Genomic DNA, 26,810 nt, shown 5'->3' with positions numbered 1-26,810 from the left:
GTCAGGGGATCAGAGGACTGGGGTTGATTCATAGTTTCACTGCTCACCGGTTGGGTGACTTGGGTTAAACTACTTCAGCTCTCATGGGCCCTGTGGGACTTACCACTGCATTTATAGAGGGCAATATGCACTATATCATACATGGTCCCTTCAGGAGAACCCACTGGAGAAATTCCTTTCAGGCTTCAGAGTCTAGGATTCCTGAAAATTTCCTGAACAAAATTCCAAAAGTCTAACTAGCACTCTAAATCCAACGGATGCCGTTTTCTTCTCTCCTACACTAAGCAGGAATCTCGGGGCCAACTGTGCAGCCCACTGCTAACCCACGCACAGCACCTCCTGGCATACACTGAGTACCCAACTCTCAGTGAGCTTTATCATACTTTCAGGGGGATCTTTCAACTGGTTTCCCCTTATTTTGCATTTTCCCCAATTTTCTCATTTTTTTCTATCCTATAGTTCTGCATGAATGTCTTTAAGATACCTTAAATCCTTTGTGAAATGACCCCAAATAACTACACAAAATTAAAGAAAAAGTTGTTTTTCTCAGCCTCAAGGTTCATGTACATAAAACAGGACTGTAAGTAATAGTATTATCCTTCATGTGTTGTTGGAAGATGAAGAGACTGTGTGTGAGTAAGACGCACATTGTCACATGTAGTGCTCTAAGGGTATGTTCATGGCATTGGTGTTTCATCTCTCTTTGCCTTTCCCTTTCTTGGATTCCCAGCTCAGAGAAGGAAAGTTATAGAGCTCATTAGGCATCAAAGCCCTGATCCTGGCACACAGCACTATGGGAAAAGAGAGGGACCCAACACCGAAGTGAGGTCTCAACGTTTCTGTTTGCTTGGTAATGACACTACTCATGGCCTCTCCCCAAGCTGTGAGGGGCATGAAGCCACCACAACACAGGGGCCTGGGGACCAGAAGCCAGGTGACTGAGGTGGAACACCAGGTGGGACCACTCGGGCCAAGCATTCCTGCCTAAATGTTCCTACCCTGCATCTCGCAGCTTGCAGGAGGACCTCCTAGCCAGCAAGGATCTCACATCTCATTAGAGTGCCATGGGGAGGCGGGGGGGTCTGAGAATGCTTCCTGGCAAGCCTTCTATAGAGTTTGCTGCAGATATGGGAAAATGTCCCAAAACGCACGGGCCAAAGGCAGTGACAATGGGGAAATGCCCTCAAACATCCAACATTTCTGAGTGAGTGAGTGACATCTCAGCAGGACAGCAGAAGACACGCATTGCTTTTGAGGCATGTGTAGCAAACACTGAAAAGCTTTCCCAGGTTAGAGGCAAAGGAAGAGAAAGAAAAGAAGGGAAGGAGGGGATGAATGAAGAAGAGATGGAAAGCTCAGTAGACGGAAACAGCAAGAGATTGGCAGTGGGTGTTCTAGTAATCTTTCCCCATCCATCTCCGGCTTGAATCTTTTCAGGACAAAGTAGTTTTTACACAAACATTGTTCCTTCTAATGCAGAGGAAGCCTGTTGTTTAACAGAGTCATAACTGGCCAAGAGCAAACTCAACTCAAAGAAAAACCGAAGAGGACTTCAAAGAAAGATCCCTGTTTATCAATAGGAACCAACATTTACGAAACACCCAACATGCATCCACTAGGGAACACACTGTCATTTCACAGGCATAATTATCATCTCTTTTCACAGATGAGAGAGAGGTTCAGCATACGAGGCTTTAAAACCAGGCTTTAAATCCAAACCCTATGGGTTTTCTAATATATATCAGGCGACTTTTACTTTTAAGAATTTTCTCTCTTCATTGCAAGAGAAATTCCATTTTGCTTTGGAAATCATCCTTTTGGTCTTCCTCCAAAGAACTGCTTACAACACATAGCTCTTCGCATGTTAGAAGGAGTCGTCAGCCACCCATTCTCTTTCTCACTCACTCCTTCGTTACAAGGCTGCGAGAGCAGAGGACTCAGAATATAAACATCCCCCACGCTGGGAAGCCGGCAGAAGTGCTCACCGCGGAATCCATCACCTTTGCCTCCCTCCCGGTGGAGGAAATCCTCTCGACAGGAAGGTGTTTTTATCCTGTTGACTGTCAGTGTGGTTATCAGTGTGATTTCTTGCCTAGAGATAAGGTGAGGAACAAGGGACCAGGGCCAAGGTACCACTGACACGTTGAGAGCGCATCCCGATAATGCCACCCATGCCACCCTCCCCCTGCACACCAACAAAACCGCATTAGGAAGGTTACCTCGGTGCAGCACGATGTGGTCAATCATGTTGCGTTTGTATTTGGTGTGATAGAGGCAGAGAGGACAGCGAAGGTCTTTGGGACCCTCCTCTGGAACCGCCGAGTGCCCCGCTTCCACGTGCATAGTAAAAGCAGATCTAGGGGAGGGGTGGGGGAGACAGGCGATGAGTGCGGGCAAGGGACCATTTCACTCGTATGGCCCCTGCCCACCACCCTATTACCCAGCTTCCCGGTGTGACACCCCTGCTCGAGGGGCCCAAACCACGGCTATTAATCATGTTTGCTGACCACAAGTTCCTCGGTCACTCATCCAATAATTGAACACTGTCAGCCATGGTCGCTCCTTTTTTGGACATTCTGCCACTTGTCTGGGTTCAGGGCTTAGCAGTATTACAAGAAATGGATTCCCCCAAATACTTTATTCTTTTTTTTTTTTAAGTATAGTTCATATACATATATTAGTTATATTAGTTTTAGGTATGTAATGTAGGGATCCGATATTTTTATACCTTGCATTGTGATTACTCCACTAATTGTAGGAATCATCTGTCACCATGTAAACTTATCACAATATTATTGACTATATTCTCCTTCACGTTTTTCGCGCACCCCTCCCCTTACTGCTTCCCTTCTGGCAATCATCCTTTTGGTCTTTGTCTATGAGTCTTCCAAACATTTTGTTCTTAAAAGTTGGCAATTGCCTATTAAAAATATGACAACAAAATCCCTAACGAAACAAATTTCCATCAAGCTTAAAAGGAGGGGTTACATTTAAGCTGATTTATCAACTGCCGGTGTCACTCTTCACAGGTAAGGAGGGGAGGACAAGTTGGTTAGGAAGTCATGGTGGTTGACAATCAGGTAACCTAAACTCAGAGCTGTTTGTACAGCTAGAAGGCAGAGAGGTACTGTTGCCTTCCCCTCCATCCTGCTCAACATTTCAAAATTTCAAAAGCCTTAAATGTCTCATAAAAATGGATGAAACCAAGAGCTTAATGGGCAAGGCCTCCTTATTAACCCAAGTGCGCCTCTCTGGGAAAACATGTACACCTGTCAGTAGGCCCTTGTTATTTGGGTCCTTGCAGCCTTCTCTCAGTTCTAAGGTCACATCCATATTTATCTGAAAAACAACTGAGCCAAATTAATAGTGAGAGATATAACATATTTTCCACAAAATCCCAGCAACTAAGATGTTGGTGGAAAAGAGACTTGTTCTACTGATTCATGTTTCACTTTGGTCATGAAGCCTACTTTTGCTATAGGGTGGCCCTAAGGTTCAGGTCCTGACGGCAGCAGGAGCAGATAATAATAGCTTTATATCTGTAACACAGCATCTAATATTATTATTCTTACCTATATTATAATAATTATTAGTGTTCCCTTTGTGCCAGGCACTATTTTAAGTGCTTCAGATATATTGATTCCCTTATTCCTCACACGAGCCCTGTGAGGTAGGTACTGTTATTATCTTTATTTTACAGATAAGGAACTAAAGGCACAGAGAGGGTTAGTGACTTGCCCAAAGTCATACAGGGAATGAGTGGCAAAACTGGGCTTCAAAACCAGTCGGGTTCCACATCCTACCCGTGTAACCACTAGCCTACATGGTATCTCACAGGATAAGATTAAATCCAAGCGGTTTAGATTAAGTGACAGGAAACACTCCATTCTTTTGAGTTCATCGATTCTGTCATACACAGGAGCAAAGAAGACTTTGGAATCTCTTTTTCTAGATTGGAACCATCTCTCTACGATTGCTCAAGTTCAGTTTTAACAGTGCTGGAGTCTTGATTCTCTGGGTTTCTCTGAATAACATGACGTTAAGAAAAAAGACTTTTCTACCAGGGCAGCAGGGAAATCACTATTGCTGGATGCTCTCTCCCTTGACTTTGACCTTGTTTCTAAGAACATATTTTTTCCCCAAGCAGTAGTGCTCTGAAGGGAAAACATTCATTGCTTCATGCACTGGGTCAGGGAAATCCTTTCCTGTGATCTCACACTGCTCAGGTGCCCATTTCCTACGACTTTTAAATTCCTTTCTTCTGATACAGCTCTTCATCCCTTCCACAAACCCCAAAGCAGTCTTCTGGAGTTAGCCTCTTTGTATAAAGACTGGATCCCACCCTTGCATCATCCTATGGCCACGGCCTCCCCTGAGCTCCAGGCAGGAGAGTGTCAGGAAAGAGGGTGGTGAGGGGCGGAGCAAGTGCAACCACCTTGGTTTTCGAGGCTGTTCTTCATGCACTTACTTAAAGCCTGTGTAAAAGGAGCAGTCTTTGCACTTGAAGAGCTTCTTCCCGCCATGCTTGTCCCTGTAATGACGCCTGATGCTCTGGATGTAGCCAGAGGAGAATTCACAGAATTCACAGTGGAGAACAGCTTCGGTTTTCTGCTCCGCGCCCCCAGCAGCTCCAGAAAGAGGCACAGGGCTGACACGGCTATTGTTCCTCGCCAGAGCAGCGGACTGATAGTGGTTCAACTGCTGCTGAACATCTGGAGGCTCTGAGTAGGACGAGTCTGTAGACAGATGGGGGGAAATGACACCGGACACAAGAGAACACACTGGAGTTTTAACACTTGAAACCCCTGACATTAGCTTTGAGTACTTTTTTTGAAGGGGATGGCTATGGGCCCATCTTTCACCTTCATTTACATTCTATAACACTTATCTGGGGAAAAGCAGGTAGGGAGGAAGTGTCACTTCTTGTAGTCCGACTTTGAGGGCTCATAGCATTTAAAAATAAAATTCTGAGGTTAAAGGTTTCAAAGTGGAGGAAGAAAGTAACCTGTTTTATATTTTTTAAAAGGAAATTGCAATGTGTCAACAGGCTGCCACAGAATACCGGCCCTTGTAGGTGAGATAAATAAACCCGCATAATATACACAGGAGTCGACATGAGAAAGGGAAAGTAGATGATGCAATATCTCCTCCTTTGCAGCCCAGAATTATTCAAGCCAACCAAAAAAAAAAAAGAGGTTCTTTAACAGAAATGCTCAAGCACATGGCACTCACAAATATAAAAATGTTTTATGCCTTCACAGTCAAGTGATTTAAATTTTAAAATATAAAAATCCAATAGTGTTCTCCTGGAATGGATGTTTAACGCTTAGTCAGCATTAAGATGGAGATTTATTCATAAATCCCATTAAAATGAAATTCCAAACAAGTTTCCCTGAACGGTATTTTAAAGTTCACAATTCGGAGAAAACTGTCGGAAATGACAGGCACCAATCTCAGCCCTGAGAAGCTGCTATGGCAGGTGGTGGAGAAATGGGACCTGGATGGGAGGAGGAGAAACCCGAGTTTCTTCTTTACATTAAGAAAAAGCAAATTCTTAGAGAGAGGGAAAGTAAAAGAAAGGTCTTGAACCTTTTCCCAACACGCTGCTTTGAATGTCGAGGTTAGGAATTCAACATTGTCCTGCGTAACCTACAGCTGCCTATGAATAACACAGATGAAGTCCATGAATGCCACACAGATGAATTTTAGTGTAACTTCCCTTGAAAAGAAAACAAAAGGCTCTTTTCTTAAGCTTTTCAAAAAGCAGGGGGGGAAGTGGGGTAGGAACTGCACCAGTCTCCTCCTGATTTGATGGACACTTAATTTTCCAAAGCATGAATCCCCCAGGCAGACACGGAGGAATTCTGTACAACCCACATTTGATGAAACTAGTACCATCCATCCCGTTGGCCTCTCCGAAAAGAAAATCAAGATCAGAGCAGCCTCCCTTACCGGGGGCCACCTCCTGCCTTCAAAATACTAAAACACCGTCCCTTCTTGTTTTCCTCCTCCCCTTCCTCAATTCGTATTCCTCAAGATTGAGAAAAACCCCATTGGAAATTGTAAACAAACCTGCCACACACAAAAATATAAAACAAAAGGAAACTTGAACAATACCTCCGAGCCTCCCTGGGTTCATTACCAGGTGTAAAGTGAAGACAAAGGAAGAAAGGAAGGACACAACTGAATTCATTCTACTTGATTCTTTTATCTCCTTTTTCTTTATTCCTCGACCCTCGCTGATGAACCCACTCAGGATCGCAACAATGCAATTGTTAACTCCTCATTCTTTATTTCAATAGCAGGTTTGTTTACCATTTCATGGATTGTTCCGAGATGGTTTCTATTTAAGCCCTCAAGACTAGTTTCTGCTTAACACACGCACAATGAAGCACAAAACACACTCCGCCTTTCTTGTTAACATAGGCTTGAGCTACTGGTTCCCACTGCTTCACCAGCATCCCTAACAAATCCCTCAGCAGGGTCGGTCCTGGTTTCCTCTTAGCCCTTCAAAATACAAATTCCGTGACCAACAAGGCCAAAGCCAGGTCCCGCTGCCCGTGTGCTGTCCACTATCCATAAATCTATCCAGAGACCAAACCACGTATCCCTAGGAACGGCCCTTTTCTCCATTAGCACCCTAACTCCCTTCAAGACATGGTACCCACCTCAGTGAGTCCCACAGGTTAGCACGAATGCTGCCAGTGATCTGGGACACAAGGCACCTGACAGCTTCCATCCCTTTAGAGCAAAATGATGTATAATGGCTCCTAATCAGACAATAAGCCAGGTAAATTTGTCTCTTCCTCCCTTCCACCTACCCCCAAACTGACACATGTACTAATCTTCTAGGTAGACCCCGCTCCAGGAGAAGGAGTCTCCTTTAACTTAACACATTTTTATTCTCTAGGGTCAATTGCACATTATTCCACTCATCTCAGAAAATGAATTCTAGAGCCGGCCTGGTGGCTCAGACAGTTGGAGCTCCATGCTCCTAATTCTGAAGGCCCAGTTTGATTCCCACATGGGCCTGTGGGCTCTCAACCACAAGGTTGCCAGCTCGATTCCTTGAGTCCCACAAGGAATGGGACTCATTCCCATTCCTTGGTGGGCTGCGCCCCCTGCAACTAGCAATGGCAACTGGACCTGGAGCTGAGCTGCACCCTCCACAACTAAGACTGAAAGGACAATAACTTGAAGCTGAACGGCACCCTCCACAACTAAGATCGAAAGGACAACAACTTGACTTGGAGGAAAAAAAAGGCCTGGAAGTACACACTGTTCCCCAATAAAGTCCTGTTCCCCTTCCCCATTAAAATATTTTTTAAGAAATGAATTCTAAATTTTAACTGCGGTATTTACATGTTATATGAAACCTGAAGAGATAAAAACATTAAGACGTAGTGAGGAAAGCATTCCAGGAGAGGGCGGCTCCTCACCCTCCGCAAATGGCAATGCAACAGGACAGCTCTACGTGTTCTCCATCTAAATTCCTTTTTTCCCTGGTTAAAATCAGATGGACAGGTTTATTTACAAAAATCACCAAATCCCACCACTTGATGACACATTTGTAACAATGCCCAGGTTACAACTTCTGGGGTCTTCTTAGAGCTTTACTTTCTTAGCTGGTGCCAAGACACATCCTTTCTCTTCCTCTCTCACTTGGAGTTTGTGAATAATGAACAATTTTAGCACTTTGGGCACTGAAGTGACAAAAATGTGAGCATGTATGATTCTGCCGATCTTAAAAAAGCCCACTTGCTAAGCTACATAAAATTCCAGTTCGTTCACCAAGCACAGCCTGAAGAGCAGGAAGAGGGTCATTTTGTGCCCAGGTTAGAATCAGAAGACAGGCAGATCGTTAGCAGTGATGGGCATGTCACCTACGTTACAGTTCATTATCATTAAGACTATTTTCTTTCATCCTGAGATTAAGGAAAGGAAAGTAAAAACACTCAGTGGTTGGAGAGCCAGACTTGTGGTCAGGGGGAAATAACAGTAGTGGAAACACAAAGCTGTGAATCTAGTGCGAAATTCTATACCCAACTGCAGGTCACACAGTTACATTACCTCTCTATCCCTGTACTGCCCGTAATACCTACAATGGGACCCACAGCAACGACGAGGTTCATGCATCTATTCCTAACCCAGCACGGAGGACATCAGTCTCAGAAGAAACATTCATTCTCTGACTTGTGGCTTTATTATGGGCAAAACTGAAGAAATTAAATTATAACTACAGTTATAAAATACATTTAATTATGTGTAGTTACATATTGTATAAATTATCTATGATCAGAAAAATAATTAGATTTTGAAAAATCAGAATCAAACTCGAATTTTAGCACGGATGGTCACTCTGCTTGCAGGTGTTTGAAATTCACTGAGCAGCCAGCAGTTAATTCTCACAACTATGTATGGTTTCTCATCCCAGTTTTACCAGTGAGGTTAGCTTAGGCTGAGAGTCGTTGGTCACACAGCTACTAAGAGGCAGAAGTAGGAGTTGAACAAAGATCTGTCTGACTCTAAAGCCTGAGTCCTGTCTGTTCGGTATCTGTACCCCAGTGTACTCTGGGGTCCTGCAATGCAAGTCAGAAGAGTGAAAAATAATGTCTGAGTGTTCCACCGGCAATAAACACGTAACAGAGAGGAGAGAACGTGGTAGAAAGGCTGAAACAGTTGAGGAAATAGCATTAGAATAGATGGAAAAGATGACAGAACAGACAGAAAATAACATTAAACTGAATATGATAGAAAACACTGAAAAAAGCAATTCAGAGCACACGGGGAGAAATAACCACTTGAGAAAGAAAAAGAACACTCAAAATTTAAAAATGCTGAATTTAAAGAAAAAGGGGGTGAGGGGGAGACACACAGGAGACATTTCTATAAGCACGCTGCACAGGTAAGCACTGGAAATTTCCAGAACTGGAAATCCACCTGTTCAAATGGCATGCTGTAGTTAGATGCTTGATAAATTGCCCTCACAAATGATAATGCTCTAAAATTCCTCTGTTGGGATGTGGCTTGGAAAAGAAAGGTACACAAATGGGAGATGGGTGCAGTTAGGTGGCTCTTAGCTCAGGATTTTAAACCAGGGAAAGGACCGAGTTCCAAATGTGTCCTCCTATCCCTCTCATTCAGTCATGTCCCCAGAGAAATGGAAAATTTCTTGCTCTAATTCCAGCTCCCCAGAATAATAGCCACACCCAGGTAAGTATCAGTTTGAGGGTTTTTTAGTTCTTTTTTTCTCCAGAAATTAGCCAGCACAAAAACAATCATAGGGCATTTGATTTTACAAAGGCAAATGACAAACAAGTGAACTCTGGAAGAACAGTTAGCATGACAGAATGAAGCTTTCTTGAATATTCTGAATCTACAAACATTGTGTCTACACCCTCTTAATCGCCAGGCCATATGCTGGCTCTGCGATTGCAAAGTCACAGAAGACATGAGGGGTACCTTCTAGGAATGCAGATCTACTTGGGAAGAGAGCAGAGCTGAGCTACGTATGAAAATACAGGCCATCTCCATGTTGAGCAAACTTACTCCATTGATTGGAGGAATAAAAGCGAAGAGAACAAAGGAATAGTACCTAGAGTTTAACTCTTGCAAGATTAAGGAAGACACAGCGAAGAGCAATAACCAATCGGGCAGTAAATTGTGGGAGCTGCAGAGGACAGCCCCCTTGTACACTGAGTGAGCCAGAAAGGAGGCCATACCGGAGGATCAATTCTCAATTTTCTGCAAGGCATGAGTGAAGGTGAACAAGTAGCCCAAGTGTCTCGGTGCTAGCAACTACATTTAATCGTATTTGAGCTAGACTTTTGTGCAGACTTGGGAGAGAGGCTCTGTGGTCAGTGTGAATCAAGTACCAGGAGAAAAATAAAAGACAAAGGATTTTAGGCAAGCAAATTTTAGAGGTGCCCAGAGGGCAAATGACTAAATCACAGCCATTCATTCAGCAAATATGTACTGAACATCTAAGCCAATGTCCCCCATCCTCCGTTCTGGGACAGCAGGACTTGGTCCCTGCCCTCAAGCAACTCACTGTCTCAGACAGACATGTAAATAACTGATTGTGATACAATGCCAAAATAAATAAATAAATAAAGTCTTAATACTAGCATCTATTAAGTGGAGAAGAAAGCAAAACCAGCCGCACTTGGTGACAGATGGGATATGGGCGTGAGGGAAATGGACGGAGGATATCAAGAGAAGCTTGAGTGTCCATTAATAAATGTAACTAGTATTAGTGTGTTAATTAATGAAATCAACACTAGACATGAAGATGTGTAAATGTTCAATGCACCATACCTCCACCCTAAGCCATAAATAGATGTCCAATAGCCGCGTAGAGGGTGTGAGTGAAGGTGTAAAAACAGAACTACATTCTTATCACAATGAAAAATAAAATTGACTTAATTCCTATAGGGAAAAGAAATGAAGATCAGAGGGTGGATCTGCACAACAACAACAAAACATGTATAGCAGAGGGTGGGATAGATTGCATACGGGAGAATTTAAAATCTTCAAGTTCTAAAATAGCATAGAAAGTTCAAAATAATGCATGGATTGTAACTTTTCTTCAGAAAAGTAGGTGATCTGGCAATAAAGGTTGGTGGTGTAAGGAACCAGAAATAGACTATTACCTGTGGATAATTTAACCATAAACATTGTAAATAGCCAAAGTATGGGGGGCGTGGAGATGGGACTCAAACATGCTGGCAATACCATCCACTATTTCTAGTTGAGACATTGTTGAAAATTTGAGAAAGGCACACTAATAAACGACAAGAGAGCAGCTAAAGACATACTTCAGTTAATAGCCAGAAGAATTTTGGAGTGGCATGCAACTTCTATCATCCAACTGCTGATAAAGTTTCATGTGTGGGATAGTGACGACCCAGGTTACCTACTGTGACAAGACAGAGAATTCTGCTGCAAAGGGTAACCCAGTGAGCTTTGAGGTGATCTGAGTCTTCATCTAAAGCTGAAAAACTTTCGAGCTTTATGTCTGACAGACTCCTCAAACTCAACAAGCTGAAAACTGACATCATCTTTGCCCACACATCTCCTTTTGTGTTCTGAACGTTAGTGAATGGCTCACCACTTTGTTCAAGCTCAAACTGTGAGACTCTTCCTTGAAAATGTCAGATGTTTTCTGTGGCAGCACACTTCACCAGGTACCATGTCTTAGAGACATGTCATGACCCGCCTCCAATCATTTCCTTTCCAGTCCCCTGCCTTCCCTTCCCATTGTTCATTCAGGTCCCCATATTGTATAAGGGTAACTCTAACAGCCTCCTATTTGGTCTTCCTTCCTCTGAGATCTAGTCTAGTTTGGCCAGCATACACATACAAACATATACCACATATCACTTATATGATTAGGCCTCAGTGCTCAAGGATTAAAGTCTCTTTTCCTTATCTCGGTATATACACTTCTTCAGTCTAGTCCCAGCCTGTGTTTCCGGCCTTACACTTGTAGCTAGTTCTTGCCTCCTTGCATACTCTTTATGTCTCATCACTGGGAGTTCTGGATCAGGGCTCCCTGATGATGCTCTTCCTCTTTTCGTCTGGCAAATTCCTACCCACCCTTCAAAACTTAGCGGAAATGTCACCTATTCTGTGAAGCTTTCCCCCAACAATCCAGACAGAAGTCTGCTTTTCTCTGGGCTTTGGCAACACATACACATCATGGTTTTCACCCTGATCTCACTGTACCTCACGTTACACGTACATGTTTTCTTAAGCAATCTCCACCACCATACCCAAATCAATGCCTTTGACCTTAAAACATCCTGACCAAAGCAAACGGTGTCTGGACTGGTGCTGAGGGTCACTCTTGAGTAGGCCCATTCATTTCTGCTTCCAGCAGTTGGGTGAATGCCAACTAGAATCAGTTTTATTTGCTCCCACAGTCTTTGTGTCAGTTCTATTTGTTACTGAGCTTATTCAATTTAATTAATATTATCTACAATGAAGAAATGTAGGCATAAAAAGTGTCATTTTCTATGAAAGCTATGGTGAATGCTTTGAAAAGACTTTGATAAAGTCAAGTTGCTAAAAAAAATTACTGTCAAATGATGTTTTGGCAAACCAACTGTAAGAGATTGAGGAGAACATAAAATTCTAGAAGGACTCTGCTCTAAGACTGTTCCACAAATGTATAAACTATCATTCCACTTAAAAAAAAAATTGAAACTGGAAGTAGCACATGATGCAATGTAGGTGACTGGTTTCTGCAAGAGAGTACCTGGGGAAATCCAACCAAAATACCCAAACCCAAATACACAGGCTTGACCCTACCTCACAATACTGGTGAATGAACGTATTTAGATTTTTCAGTGAAAATAAAATGCTTAAATGTCTTTTTAAAAGGATTCCCTGCATTAAAAATACTTTCCAATATAAATGAGAAACTGCAGGTCTTGATTGTATCAAAGAACAGTTTCTACTGTATCTACCAAATGCTTGACCCCATTTTATATTAATTCAGAAAATACTTACTGAGAACCTTTATGTGCCAGGCACTTCTAAGCACTTGGGATACATCAGTGAAAAAACCCAGCAAAGACCCTGTGGAGCTTACATTCTACACGGACAGGAACTGTACTTTATGTGCTTATATAGCCACAAAGATTCATGGTCCTTTCACAAAGAGAGGTACTGGAGAAAATGTTTGCTGAATTGGATTTGTGGACAACGTCCTTACCTCCAGTCCTGTCTGTCTGTCTGTCTCTCCTCTGTCTGTCTGTCTGTTTTCAGTTATGAAAACAGTATGCAGCACAGAGTTGTCAAGATGATCCACAAACTCAGTTTACTTATTTTAAAAGATTTCTTAGGTTCTCTCTGAATTCCTTTGAAGTGCTATTTAACTCCCTTTCTTTCTCAAGATACCTGTTGTTCACTTCATGCTATTAAACGAACAGAATGGAATTTGGCATCCAGAAGAAAACCACCAACTACAAATTGCCAATGCAGCTTTCCAAGTATTTCCTCCAAAGAGTCTCAAAATGTCCTCTATCTATGGGCCATTCCAAAAAGAAAATTGTATTAGAAACTAAGCTATGGAACACAAGCCATTTCAACTCCTTCTGGATAGTGTCTACAGGGGAACATAAATCTCTAGAGACAGCCATGTTATTTTATTTCCTTCTCTCGATTATGCCTTGAAAATCTCCAGGCCAAGGACTCTGGCTCCTCCTTGTCTTCTATCACCAGTGGTGTTCTCTGGCCTGGATGTACAAGATTATGATACAATGGCCAGGGGGACAATGGGCACTGGATAACTATATATAGGAATTCTGGGCTTGGTTGTCATGGAAGCAAATAGGAAAACAAACGCCTAATCCTGAAAATACAGCTGAGGCCAAACTTGAAGGAAACACACACTGAAAACTTCCTGTCATTCTGACGAATAAAAACAAAACCTTGAAATATGATCACGGAATAGATGAGAATAAAAACAAAACCAAATAAAAAAATGTCTTCAAAATGACAAAAACACAGCAAAAAAATGGGTAAACTTCTCTTTTTGAGATTAGAGTCCCATCCTCCATAAGTTCATTGAAAGGGTCTCTCAAAGGTCTGTTTTGCATGAAGCTTCACATTCTCACTCTCTATATTTTAGGGGAATCCAGGGAGTCTGACCTAAGAAAGAGGATTCCTGGACTTGGAATTCACTAGGTCCTGTATTTAGGGACAAGCCCATTTGTCTCTCTGTAGCTTCCCTACCCCTCACCCCACCAGCCCCAGTGGCATCATCAACAACCCAGTTAACGAAATCACAACCAATCCTTGACTCATTTCCCTTTTTCATTCTACACGGTTGATGAGTGAAAAAGCCCTGTTGGTTCAACCTCCTGAAAAGCTCTTACTCTGTGACCCACACACTATTCCACTGTCATTGCTTTTGTTCAGGTTCTCGTGGTTGCTTGTGTGAACTTCTACACCACAACATTCCTAACTGCCTTTCAAGTTTCTTCTCCCCTAAGATTTCCCTCTTTTATAAAAGCAAATATGGTCATGGTACTCCCCCCTTCTTACAGGAAAGGTCCAATCTCTGGCTCTCCGTTGTCCCAGACCCTTCTCCACTCCACACCCACACTCTTCCCACACTGCTGATTGCCAGCCACATGGAAAGTTCCTAACATTCACTCCATCTGCTCTTTTTCACTGAATCTTTGCACATTCTTGCAATGCCTTTTATTTTTCTGATCATAAGAGCCTAGCAAACTCTTACGATCTTCCAAAACTAAAGTGAGTTCAAATTTCCCATCACTATGAAGATCTCCCTTGATCTTTTAAATATACTTATTCAATTTCCCCCCTCGGGCTCTCCCACTAGTACTCATCATGCTACATTGAGGTTAATATATTTTTCTTCCACCAGACTATGATCTCTTTACAAGCAGGATATCCATCTATCCATCCATTCATCTATAACTTTTTAAAAGTTCGTATTCCCCAGAACTTCACTCAGGGCCTAGCCCAAAACAGGTGCTCAGTGAACATGTTACAAAAATCCAAAGAGCTCAAACTGAAAAAGTGCTCTGGAAAATCCAGATTTAAGATGAAAAATCCAACGAATTTTTCAGTTGGATTTTGGAAATGTCCCTCTTTTTTTGGACACTGAGGTTAATAGAGACTTTCCATTGAAACACTGACCCACGTTCACTGAAACAAGCCTAGGTCTTAACTTTAATTACCTGGCCTCTGGAACATTTGAGAATTTGAAATGAACTTCATAATCCATGGCTATCAAAAAAAGCCAAAGGTATAATTTCTGGCTCTAAATCTGCTATAAGTCTAAAACTTTGAGACAAAGGATCAGGACATCTGGGAACCACTTTAGATATTTCTACATGCAACTCTTTCTCCCTCCTTTTTGAACACATTGGTCAGCACAGATGTTTGTGAAATGCACAGGTGTATTAGGTACATGCATTTAAATACACCATGACTTTCTGCAGTCATCCCTAAGGCCATGAATAGAGGGCCCTCTGCAATCCCTGTGAAGCCAGAGGGATGTGGTAAAGAGATCCATGGATTACTTTTAGATATTTAGCACTACATTCTCACTGTATAAAATGTTTTTACCAATTTTCCTCCATCAGTAATGCACTCTCATCCCAGCTATGTAGTATACAGACTCTCCATTCTGCAGAAAGACTTGTGGCGGCTCAGAAAAGCGGAGATGGCTTCCTGTCACCCAGCCAGTCAATGGAGAAATAGGAACATAACCTGAGGCACCTGCATGCCCCACTTTCGAAAACATGTTCCTTTTCTGCCATAGTCAATAGCAAACATTGTAGGTATTCCTTTTGCATGAAACAGTATTTGGAACTCAAAGTGTGTGTTCCTAAAAAACCTCCTTGAAACAGGCTGAAGATTAGGGAAACGAAATGTGTGGTGAAGGAGCCTTTTTCTAAAGTTTGTCGGAGGAAACTCTGGGTGGCATCTGCCATTGTTAATTGAGAAGCTCTTACAATACCAAATGCATAATTCACCTGTGACTCTTTTGAATTGTGTGATGAGGAAGTAATGTTTCCTGCTGTTCGTTTAGATCATATAGATGTCTTTACCACACTGAAAATCCAGCGAAACACGTTGAGTACAAAAGCCTCTTTATATCAGTGACTTGGCCTCGACCACAGAGAGCTTGCTAGCAACTTCAGATGGTATTTGGAGCTCACAGGCCGTGGCAAGGCCACAGAGCCACCTCCTCAAGAGCCGGCTGGAGGGGAGATGCCTGCAGACTTCAAGGACTCGTTTACAATGTATGGCTCACCGTGAGCAGGGCAGTGAGAGCCCAGATAGGGAACCACTGTAGAGATTTCTTAAAAGATAAGATAATCAGGAAGAAAGAACACATCTGACTATAAGCATACATATTTGGATACACATAGAGCTCTACGTGATAACGTGGAAATCAGGTGAGAAAGGTGACGGTTGATTAAGAACAGGAATGAACAGCCATACTTCAAAAGCTGAGTTATTCTAAAATTGTCCCCCCCACAGCGGGAGTCCCTGCACCAACAAACCCACGGGGTATCTTACCTTTTTTTCCTTTTCTTTTCACCTATTCCCATGTAGTATAAGAAAATCCTGGCCCTGGGTTAAGCTGTGTTTTGAATCACCATTAAAGCAGTAGGTTGTTCCTTTAGGCTAGCTCTTCCCCACTCCAAGCTCACCCACAGAAATACTGCTCAGTGATGCTGGTTTCCGGTGTAGGGTGTACGCTTTCATGAAGCCAGAGGGATGTGGTAAAGAGATCCAGGTTCACCTTTCACTGTCTTAGCCAGGTCTACGTGTAGCAACTGTGTCAGGTGCTTTTTATAAGGTCACTTGCTGATTTCACCATGACCTTACGAAACGGGAAGTACGACTTCCCATTGTACAGATGGGGAAACTAAGGGAGCAACTGGAAAACACGCCATTTCTCGACTATCCAGAGCATGCCTACGAGCCTCCTCCTAACCCTATGAAGACGCTCAGTTAAGCAGACCTCTGGTTCCTCGTTTGTAAAATGGTGACGATAAAACTGGCAACTTCATAGGACGCTGCAGAGAGCACAGGAGACCAGGAGGTGAAGTACAACTGCCTGGCACGCAGGGAATGCTTTAATGGCCTCAGTTCTACAGCTATTAAAAGCCTACATCGTATAATTTTATACTGAATTATAAAATGCCATTTAGTGTTTGTATTTTCTAGAGATGAAAGAATGTGGTCTCCTTAGCTGGACTGCAGGATGGAGTGCGATGGGCATCTCTTACGCTGCTCTAAACAAATGTAATGAACATACCTCCCAGCTCCAAGTACGTGATGGGTTATAAGCAGCTAGTTTTTGAATGAATGATTCTGGGCCACGCCAACTGCACTACTGCTGCGGGCAACAACCCACTAGCTTATTCTGTAGATGGAGATGGCTGCAAGGAGGAGGGCACTGACTTACCAGGTCTGAATGCAGCCTGAAGGCAGGGTGTGGCCAGAATAATACCACAGACTCAATTCAGTAATTTACTCCTGTTTTGTTGGCTAACAACGCACACAGAATGGTCACAAATCAACTTGCTATCAAAAGATTTGTCAGAGCAAATTTAATTCCCAAACTTTACAGGCTTTCTTGGCAAACATTCTGGGGCCTACTTCCTTTTAAAGTTTTTCAAGCTCACCTCCAGCTTTGAGCAAAATCCTTAGGTATCCCATCGATAGATGCGGCAACCAGCCCCATCATCAATGGTCCTCTCCCAAATCACCCGACTTGACATTGTCCTTTCCTCTTTCCTTTACCTTGTTCTCTTTATCTTGGTAGTGCTACCTGCCACCGAATCTACTGTAGACACAAACTGGTCAATTGTCTGATTCTCCCTATTTGTGAGGGATTTTGTCTCAAACTTCTTAGCTTGCACGGATTTTTTGATTTTAGTTCATGACTGATGAGGGCATTTAAACTTTCTTAGGAAGGCTCAGCTGAGCATGAAGCATTTCCCCAATAGTCAATATGAGAAACCTAAGGGTCTGTGCTTTAGACCTGCCACTGTACATCTACATGTTTCAACCTTTTGAGTATCGTGGCCAGTGTGTGGCACCATAAACACCAACACTTAAGACCTCATTCACTCATTCACTCAGATAACTCGTTTTGAGGGCCTGCAGCGTGCAACGTCATTGCCATGCTCTGGGGACCCAAAAATGAAATGATAGCCTCTGCCTTTAAGAAGCTGATTGTCTTGGGGGAGATGGAAAGACAGTTACAACAGAGTGTCATCAGTGCTATGATACTAAAAAGAGGTCAAAGATCTAAAGGAGCAAAAAGGAGCCCCTCGGCCAGACAGGAAGAGTCAGGAATGCTTCTGGAGGAGACAAGGTTCACGTTTTTAAGGATAAATAGGAATTAGCCAATTGAGTGGAAAAATGAGGAAGAAGGGTGAAAATCAGTGGAGAAAGGTGTTCCAGGAAGGACTAGCAAGGCCTGGAGTGTGAGACAGCAGGAGTCTGTAAGGATAGGGCAGGCAGCATGGATGCAGCACGGGAAAGAGGGAAGAAGGAGAGGAGGAATGATCCTAGGGAGAAATGGGGGGGGGTGCAAAGAATAGCTTTCCATGCTGAGCTTGGAATTGATCCTGAAGGCAAAGTAGACAGCCACTGAAGGGTTTCAAGCAGGAAGCAGGTGAGATGGAGGCCTCATATTTTCACCTTTTCTGTGCCTATAAATTGCACCCATAGCCTTGACCAACTCTCTCAGATGGGGAAGGCAGCTTGGAATAAATGCATCCCCACCGTGAGAAAAGTCAAGTAACAGCACATTCCCCATTGATGATGGAATATCAGCAGCCTACGATTCCATTGGTTAAGTAGAAAACACCAATGCAATATCGTTTCTTTTCTGGATTATACTAGCAGGCTGAAATTGTTCATTTGAAACTCAGTTCCCCCAATTTTTACTAAATGTATTATACTTGCATCTGGAATAGATTATGGCCCTACCTAGGGGAAGGAAAGATGGAAACTCAGGCTACCTGCTCTGCTCTCTACCAACCTTTCTTGTGCAAAAAAATTATAAGGCATCACAAGAAGCTAAGTGGTACACCCATGTGCTGGCAACACCGAAGATGTATAGGCATCAGCCAAGATCCTGTGGTCTGTTTTCCAAATACAGGATCTCAGGAACATCCAAAATGTTTCGAGATCTGTATTTTACTCGTTAGCTTTCACACTCATGTGTCAACCCAAGAACACTTAACATGTATTTCTTGGGCTCCTTTAGACTCAAGTCAATGGTCAAAATATGATTTTGTGAAGTGATTTAATATTCTTCTGGATTCATTAGCTTTTATCAATGGTTTGTTTAATCATAACAAATATTTTATCTCCTGTACGTTAGGTATTGGACAGATACAAAGATACCTAGTCTCCTATTTCAAGAGCTCTCTGGTTGGCGGGGAGATGACTACGACACACAGGAAAATGAGGGGGTGGTCAAAGAAAAGAGCACATGCCCACGGGCTCCTCTAGCCGTTGTTAGCAGAGTGGCCAGCAGACAGTGGGACTCTGGAGTCAGGAAAAAGAAATCAAAGCTTGATTTACTGCTTTAAACTGTTATGACTATTTATAGGACACAACTAACTTTCATTTTACATTCATAGGACATCTACTCTAGAAAGGAAGTGGCCCTGTGCCAGGCGTTTAGAACATAAAGAGGAACAGGACAAAAACTTTGTTCCTAATGAGCTTCCTTTCTGGTACTATGGAATTGGACAACATATCCCCAAGAGGGATAGGGCATAGCACCTATCAGACAGAGGGAGAGCTGACCCACATCTGGGGACATCATGAGAAACATCATGGAAGTGAAAGAATTTGCACATGGCTTTGAAGGATAAGGAGGGTCTGGACACAGGGAAACAGAGGAAAGGAGGGACAGCTGGGCGATGGGCATGGAGAATGTTGAGTGGGAATTAACAGGCCACGTAGGGCTGTTAAAGATTCTCGACTAGGAGAATGACATGACTCTTAACCTTCCTTAGAGATTGGAGGGAGGAGTTTGCAGGTAGGGTGGATACGACAGTGGCTAAGTAAGAGATGGGGATGGGAAGAAGGGTGGATGTGAGAGGAAGTAAGGAGATGGAAACAACAGGACTGAGGAGGCAACTGACTGGCTGATGAAACGTGGATCCAAGGAGACCTGAAGATGCAGAGGATTCCAGCTGGGTACCATGAGCCCTGGCAGAGGGGCAAGTTCGTGAGGAAGTTAATGAGTTCCATTTTAGAACCTTGGAGGTAAAGGCTGTGTGAGATCTCCAGGTAGAGAAAGTGAGGAGCAGATGGAAAAGCGGGTCTGGGCTTAACCTGAGAGGTTAGGGCTGGCAGTTGAGATTTTGGCAGCACCGTTTAGAAGAGTGAGTGCTGATTCCATGTGTTTGTGAGGGGGGAGAGTGCGAGCAGAGGACTAAGGCCCAGACAGCGCTCTACATGATGGCAGCTGGAGGAAAAACGGTGAAAACAAGGTAAAGAGAAGGTATTATCAGAGAGGCCAGAGGAGAGCCTGAAACACACAGCAGGCCCAAAACCAAGGGAGAATTTTCCTGGGAGGAAGGTCTGCAGTTTTAAATGCCATGATAAAAAAAAAAAAAAAAAAAGGATGAGACAGGAGCTGAGGCCATGGACTTGTTTGTCTGGAGTCGCTGTCAACCCTTGTGAAAGCCATTTCATTAAAGTGGTGGGGGGCGAGTCACACTACAAGGGATTCCAGAGAGGGAGAGCGAAGTGGGAGGAAAAGGAAGCAGCAGCAGGTGTAAACAAGCAAGGAATGATTCCCTCCCAGAGAAAATGTCACTGGAGTTTGCCAATAGGAGGCCACATCATCAGAGTGGTTTCAATAAAATGCTGAAGGCGGAACACAGAGTCTAGCAGTTTAAGAAGAGAATGAATGGTGAGGAAATCCGAGGTGGGATACTGGTTCTTTCAAGAGATTTGAAGGCTAAAACTGCAATTATGGGAATAAAACTGCAGAAGGTCCTATCCAAGAATGGTTCTAATGTTTAAAACACAGACCACTTTCCTGGGGCTCATATAACTCCCGTTTTTAGACTTTTCAAAGGAAAAATAACACATCTAAAACTGAGGTTTAGGAAAACAGTGTGACATAGTAGACAGAGCTTTGGCGTCAGGTGCACCTTAACGCCAGCTCTGCTATGTGCTAACTGTGATCCTTCTTAAGCCTGTTTTCCTCTTCTTCTTTGCAGATATTTGGTCCCGTCCAAAATGTCCACTGAGACATTTGGTCCAATCCAAAAGGTCCTTGGTATTTCTGGATATTTCTTGATATTTCTTCTGCAAGATTCAAACCACATCCCATCTCCCTAACCCCATAAATGATGATAGTATTTTCTATGTATTAACCCTCTAAACCAAAAGTATAAACACGATGGGCTATTTGTACCCAGGGACATTTTCTAAACATGGGCAATTTGAACAGGACTGGATTTCAGGGACCTTGTGGCATGAACAAACGTATCAGTGGACATTTTGGACAGGACCAAATGTCCACGAATCATTTCCCAACTTCTGAAACAGTATGGAGCTAGGTATGGACGTTACAGTCTCATGTGATTGTCGTGTGGCTTAAATGAAATGAGACGATGTTTGTAAAGTACTCACTCAGCAGATATGCAACGTTAATAACAGTTATTAATTTAAAATGCATATTGATTAATGCCAATAATAACAACAACACTAATGGCGTTTGACACCGGGACTTATCAATGCCTTTTATCAGCCCATTAGGACATCAAGCGCTAAGCAGTTTGTCTGCGTGGTTTCAATTAAGCCCCAAAGTTCACACAAATTTCGATGCACAGGGCTCCAGATTAAGTTTCACTTTCCAAACAGTGAATTATTTAGACTCCTAAGAAACAGCTCATGATGTAAAGAAATTTCATTCAGCTTCTAAGGCAAGACGCAAAATTTTCTTCCTTTTCCATTAAAAAAAAAAAAGAAAAATCCTCATCAACCTTTGGTTGATGACAAATTATCATAAACTGACACAAAATTTGCTTCTACTAAACTACTTTAATAATATCTAACATTTCTACAGTAATTTAGACCATGAAAGGATTTCTGTATGTTATCTCATTTGATCCTGGAAATAACTTCTTAAACTAGGCATCATCACTTTACATATTAGAAACCGAGGCTCAGAGAAGGTAAATGATTTATCTTAGCACACTCCTGTGTAATAGGGACATTGTGAGGTCCTCTGCCTAAGCCTGCACAGGCTGGGTGTTTCACGGCCTACAATGTGAGTGGTATTTCCTGGATTTGGGCCTACCACCACTCTCAAAAACCAAACCTCAAACTCAGGGGTTCAACATCTCCATGCAGACTATTAAGAAAAGATGATTATCCAGAGAACCAGTTTTGCAAGGATCATTTGCGCCTAATTTTCACGAGCTCCAGTTGTGTGAAAACGGTTCCTCCTAGCGTTTGCTCAATCAGAGTGAACCCAATGACACAGAGGAAGTCACGCTCAATGCCAGTATTACAGCGCGACTCCAATATTCCACTGGAAAAACAAAACAGGTTATGAGCTGAGGAAGAGGTTCCATGAACATTTGGATGCTTGCCCTGAGTGGGAGTGCCCAAGGGAAGCCATCGCCATCAGAATCCTGTGGCAGAACTTGGAAGGGCTCGCTGAGTCATCAGATGTACAGACCTGTTGCTGTAAGTCAATAACCCTCACTCCCCTTCAGCATACAGGAAGCCCAGGGGAAAGGGGCACCAGGAGCTGCGTCACCTGGTCTGCAAGGAGAGTCTGGTGCTGTGGCACTGGGCTGGCGTCAGCACTTCTTCACTTTATGTGGTTTTAGATGGCCAGCTCAAGTAGAGTCCCTTCATTGACAAGCATTATGATGATCAGTATAAAATAACCACCAGTTTGCTCAGTATAGTTTTAAAATCTCATATATTGTTTTTGCCACCTCTCAATTTTGAAAATGGTAAATAAGTAAATAAATATAAATAACTGAATAAATAAATAAAACCTTAAGCCCGCACTTGACTTGCACAGAACCACCATCCCTCCATTCTATAGTTCTCAGACTGTTTCCTGCTCTGGCAATTCATAATGGGAGGACATCTCTGTAGTCAACTTTCTTCCCCTGGCGTATTGAGGGATTTAGATAATACCCCAGAGTAATTATTATAGAAGAGGAAGAAACATACCAAAAAGTACTGTAAACCTTTTTGTTAAAAGCTACAGGGGTAGAGGCACATAATAATGAAGCCATTGGAAGAAAATAACTTCAAGAGAAAAAAATAAATTTTTCTATCTTTTATTTAAACATTGAATTTTATTCTTTAAAGAGTTATTTTCTTCCAGTCTTCCATTATGTAGGTAACATAACCAAGATGCGAAGTAAACTGTGGCTGTATTAGCAGAAATGATCTTATTTTATTGTTAACATAACACACAGAAGTTACTAATTTTAATGCGTTAGTTAGGAATTTTACTTACATTTTCCTGTCTGCCTTTGATTTAGTTATATTATTGTTTCTTCCAACAGACATGTTGGTGGCATTATTCTTGCTTGTATGCAAGGTAGATGTGGATATCTTCATCTTTCCTTCTCTGTCTTCCTAATTAAAAACTTACCCATGGGCAAAATTTTAAAATACTGTAAAACTGGAGTAACAGTGAAACTGCAACTCACAAGTACAATAACTTGTGATGGCCACAGCTATTAACTATCTAGCTCCTCACTCTGTTTATTCACTATTAGCTTTGGGGCAGGCAAGATAGACTGAAGTGATTTACAACTTCTAGCACAGGGGTGTCCAAAGTTTTTTCAACGTTTTTCACCAAGGGCCATATGCGGTAAAATACACAAACAGCTGGGCCACTCACTCGAGGTGAAGTAGTATTGCCTCACCTGGTTTATTTAAGTAAACTAAATATATTTTTGGAATTTGCTGCGTGCCAATTAAAACTAGATTGCGGGCTGCAGTTGGCCCGCGGGCTGCAGTTTGGACACCCCGGTTCTAGCACATCAGTTGTGAATCCATTTCTGTCTCTTTCACTCAAGAAGCTACCCTGGAATACTTACAAGTAAACTGACATTATAGAGGGATAAATCTGAATAAGCTCAAATTTATTTTTAAAAGTAGATCGGATTTGTGGTTAACAAAGATAATCTTGAAAGCAGACTGGAAAAACTTGAGAATAGAGCCAGGAAGACTGGCTAAAATCAGAGGAAGTGCAGAGTGAAAGTTATTCAGGGTTGTGATCTGGCAAGTTGGAAAGCAGAAGGACAAGGGAATTAGAGACACAAGGACTCTGGAGAAAGCCCCTCTCAAACAGCTACCCCTAGGGTGCGGGTTGGGTAGAGAAGGGTTGGGTAGTGGCAAAGAGAATTTAAGAGTTTGAGATGCTGATGGTGGAGCAGTTATGGTGAATTCAGCCACAGATGAATGGCGGTTGGAGTACAGTCGGGAAGGAGGTAAATCCCTAGCAGAAGAGAGCAAGTATGGGTTGGGTCATTATCACTGAGTCTAGTATATCAGAATTCCACAGCATGATGGTAATGTTGGAGAAATAAGGTGCGAGCCTGGCACCGAGTTCACTGAAAAACCTAAAAGAACACTCTGGAAGATAAAGAGAAGGAAATACACAGAGAGCAAGTATTTGAAAAGGGACTGGTCAATGAAGAAAGCAGAAAGTAAGGCATGTGCTCACTTCTCTTGGCCGCTACGAAGGGATTAGTCAGTCACTTTGGTTACAGAAAATTGAAAGGGGTATGGTGTTGCCACTGGGGGAGGAGGGGAGGCCAAAGTTAGTTAACGGGGGAGGGAGGTGGGCTCAAACAAAGGTGCAATAATGGAGGACAGCACATCATGGCATCCACGCAACCCAATTCCACTGGCTGTTTCCAAACATCTTGTGACACAACAGAGCTGGCAGTCACTAAAATTCCCAGGCTTTTTCACACATAAACTATTATTTTGTCAGTTCTCCTCGTGTGTGGTGATTTTGCTACCCTAACTCAAATCAAGAAATATTTACTGAATGGCCTGCCAAGTGCTAGGATTCTGAAACAGTCCTTGACCTCAGAGAGCACACCGTTTAGCTGGGGAGACAGATATGATAACTGACAATTATGAGACTATTTGGCAAGTCTAGTAATGGAAGTGAATACAAGGGTCAGAAGCCACCCAACCTATTTCATATTTATCCCCTTGCAAAATCTCATTTTTAGCTCATTACTCTGAACAGTCTAGACAGTCTGTAATCGTGATTTTGTCATTTAACTTATGGACCATTTGCCAATATGTCAAATGTATTAAGTATGAAGCAGTAGCAAAAAAGACTTTAAGTTATTTTTTAGGAGATGAGTGAGCCTTAAAATGAAACAACTTGGTGAACTTTTGATTGGTGAAACCTCTAAGGCCTTATATAATTCTGAGAATGCCATTTTAAATGCATATATCACATATACACAAAAATACATGAAGCCTTTAAGAACTCAATACTTAATTATTTTAAGGGCAATCATTTTTGTGTGTTTTGAGATATGGACCCTCATGTTTTAAAACTGCGGTGAGTCAAATAGTGAGAGAATCTTTCCAATGAGAGCAAAAGCATGAAAAAAAAAAGTTTGTTTTTATGGTCCCAGTTTTGGGGAAAAAACACACAAAAAACCTGTTTGTATATGCATAAAAAACATCTAGATGACTCTACAGCAAATTGTTAATAGAGATTATTTTGGGTGCTAACAGAAAGAGGCTGGCATTATGTGACCTTTACAGTTTGTTATATATTGTCATAAAGTTGTTCTTTAATCATGAGTAGGTATTACTTTTGTAATGGGAAGGAAAATCTATGCAGGTATCTTAAAAGGGGATAACTACCACCCATAACTATTTTTAATGCACATTCATTTCTGACGACCTACAAATGCTAGCTTAATGCACCAAGACCTGAAAAGTACCCTTCCGCTTCCAAAGGGGACAGGGAGGGACCTTGCCACTGGTCTTCCTTGTTCAGAACTGCTTCGTAACAAATCCAAAGACCTCTTCCTGGTACTGAGTAGGCCTGTAGTTTGGCTCTACCTCTCCTCACCTCACCAACTGTCTTCCCACTAACTTCCCTACACACCCACCACTCTAGCCAGACTGGTCTCCTTGCTGTCCCAGGATCCCTTCTTTTATACATTTGCTCACTTCTGATGATACTCCTTCCACCTGGAATGGACTTCGTTCTGCCTGTAAAAATCCTACTCACCTGTCAAGGTCCAGCTTGAGACTCGCCTCTTCCAAGAAGCCCTCTGGGACTGTCAATTCTTTCTCTTTCCCATGGCTTTAGCTATTAAAATCCAAACGCACAATTTCTCACTTCATTCTATTCCATTCTTTCAACTTCACACTATCTGTATATCAATTAATTTAAGCTCTAAATATCCATCCATTATTAAACTTGGCTTTAGTTTCCTCTGGAAGATTCCAGGACCCCAGACATATAAGACGAGGTTGTGCCCTAGCCACTCTGGATCATTTACGGATATGTATTTCTGTTGAGTCTTCAATGAGATGGCACAAAAGTTAACAACACGGGCTTTGGATTTACACCGGCTCCACCACATACACATTTTGTGATTTTTGGACTCATCATTTCACTCCTCAGGGTCTCAGTTTCCTTCTCTATTAAATGAGACTAATAATTTGTATCTCCAATTCATTACACATACTAATTCAGATGACAAATTAAAGGCATCCATCAGCAGAATTTCAAAAAGAAAAATAATGACTAATTTTATCACTTAGGAATTTAAGAGGCATTCAGCATCCTTGTAATAAACCAGAATGAATGACTTGCAAACTGGTCAAGGGGGAAAAATAGCTAGCAATGCTTAAAAAAAAAAAAAAGAAAATTCAAGGCCTCAAATAAGCGTTTAGAAGGTCCTAAGTTGCTTGATGTGGCTGTCACTGCAGCTCTGGTGGAGGGCTCACGGTGCATGAAAATAAAAGATGACATAAGGAGGGTGGCTTGCACGAGTCATCTAAGAATATTTTGTGTCCCTGAGGAAATTGAAGAACCTAGTCCTGGAATGACTTCTCAAAGAGCAGTGTACTGGTAAATAAAACCTTAGCTGCGCCCTGCACTCTCAGCCAAACAAACACCTCCTTTGGGTTGAGCTTGATAGCTCTGAAACTGCTTGCAATGTAGCAGAGCCCTGTGGTCCGAACACCTCCCTTTCTGGGCATAAACAGCAAAGAACTGAATCCGTCAAAAAAGCAAACAGATCCTC

The 26,810-nt window shown here is 42.4% G+C and overlaps 1 protein-coding gene across 4 annotated transcripts in view; it reads right to left on the bottom strand.

The window, feature by feature from the left end:
* ZNF462 (zinc finger protein 462) overlaps positions 1-26,810 on the bottom strand; it is a 128,353-nt gene that overhangs the window by 25,094 nt on the left and 76,449 nt on the right. For all 4 annotated transcript variants that reach the window (XR_013994454.1, XM_081066578.1, XM_081066579.1 and 1 more), the window contains exons 8-9: positions 4,469-4,736; positions 2,220-2,356 (exon numbers count right to left, since the gene is read on the bottom strand). Coding sequence is in view for 3 of the 4 variants with exons in the window: in XM_081066578.1 (XP_080922704.1) it covers positions 2,220-2,356; positions 4,469-4,736 (405 nt within the window). In the remaining variant the exon portion in view is untranslated. The remainder of the gene's footprint in view (positions 1-2,219; positions 2,357-4,468; positions 4,737-26,810) is intronic.

The sequence above is a fragment of the Rhinolophus hipposideros genome (genome assembly GCF_964194185.1).
Source record: "Rhinolophus hipposideros genome assembly, chromosome: 11".
NCBI classification, from domain to species: domain Eukaryota; kingdom Metazoa; phylum Chordata; class Mammalia; order Chiroptera; family Rhinolophidae; genus Rhinolophus; species Rhinolophus hipposideros.
This window is presented reverse-complemented; position numbering and strand designations above follow the sequence as displayed.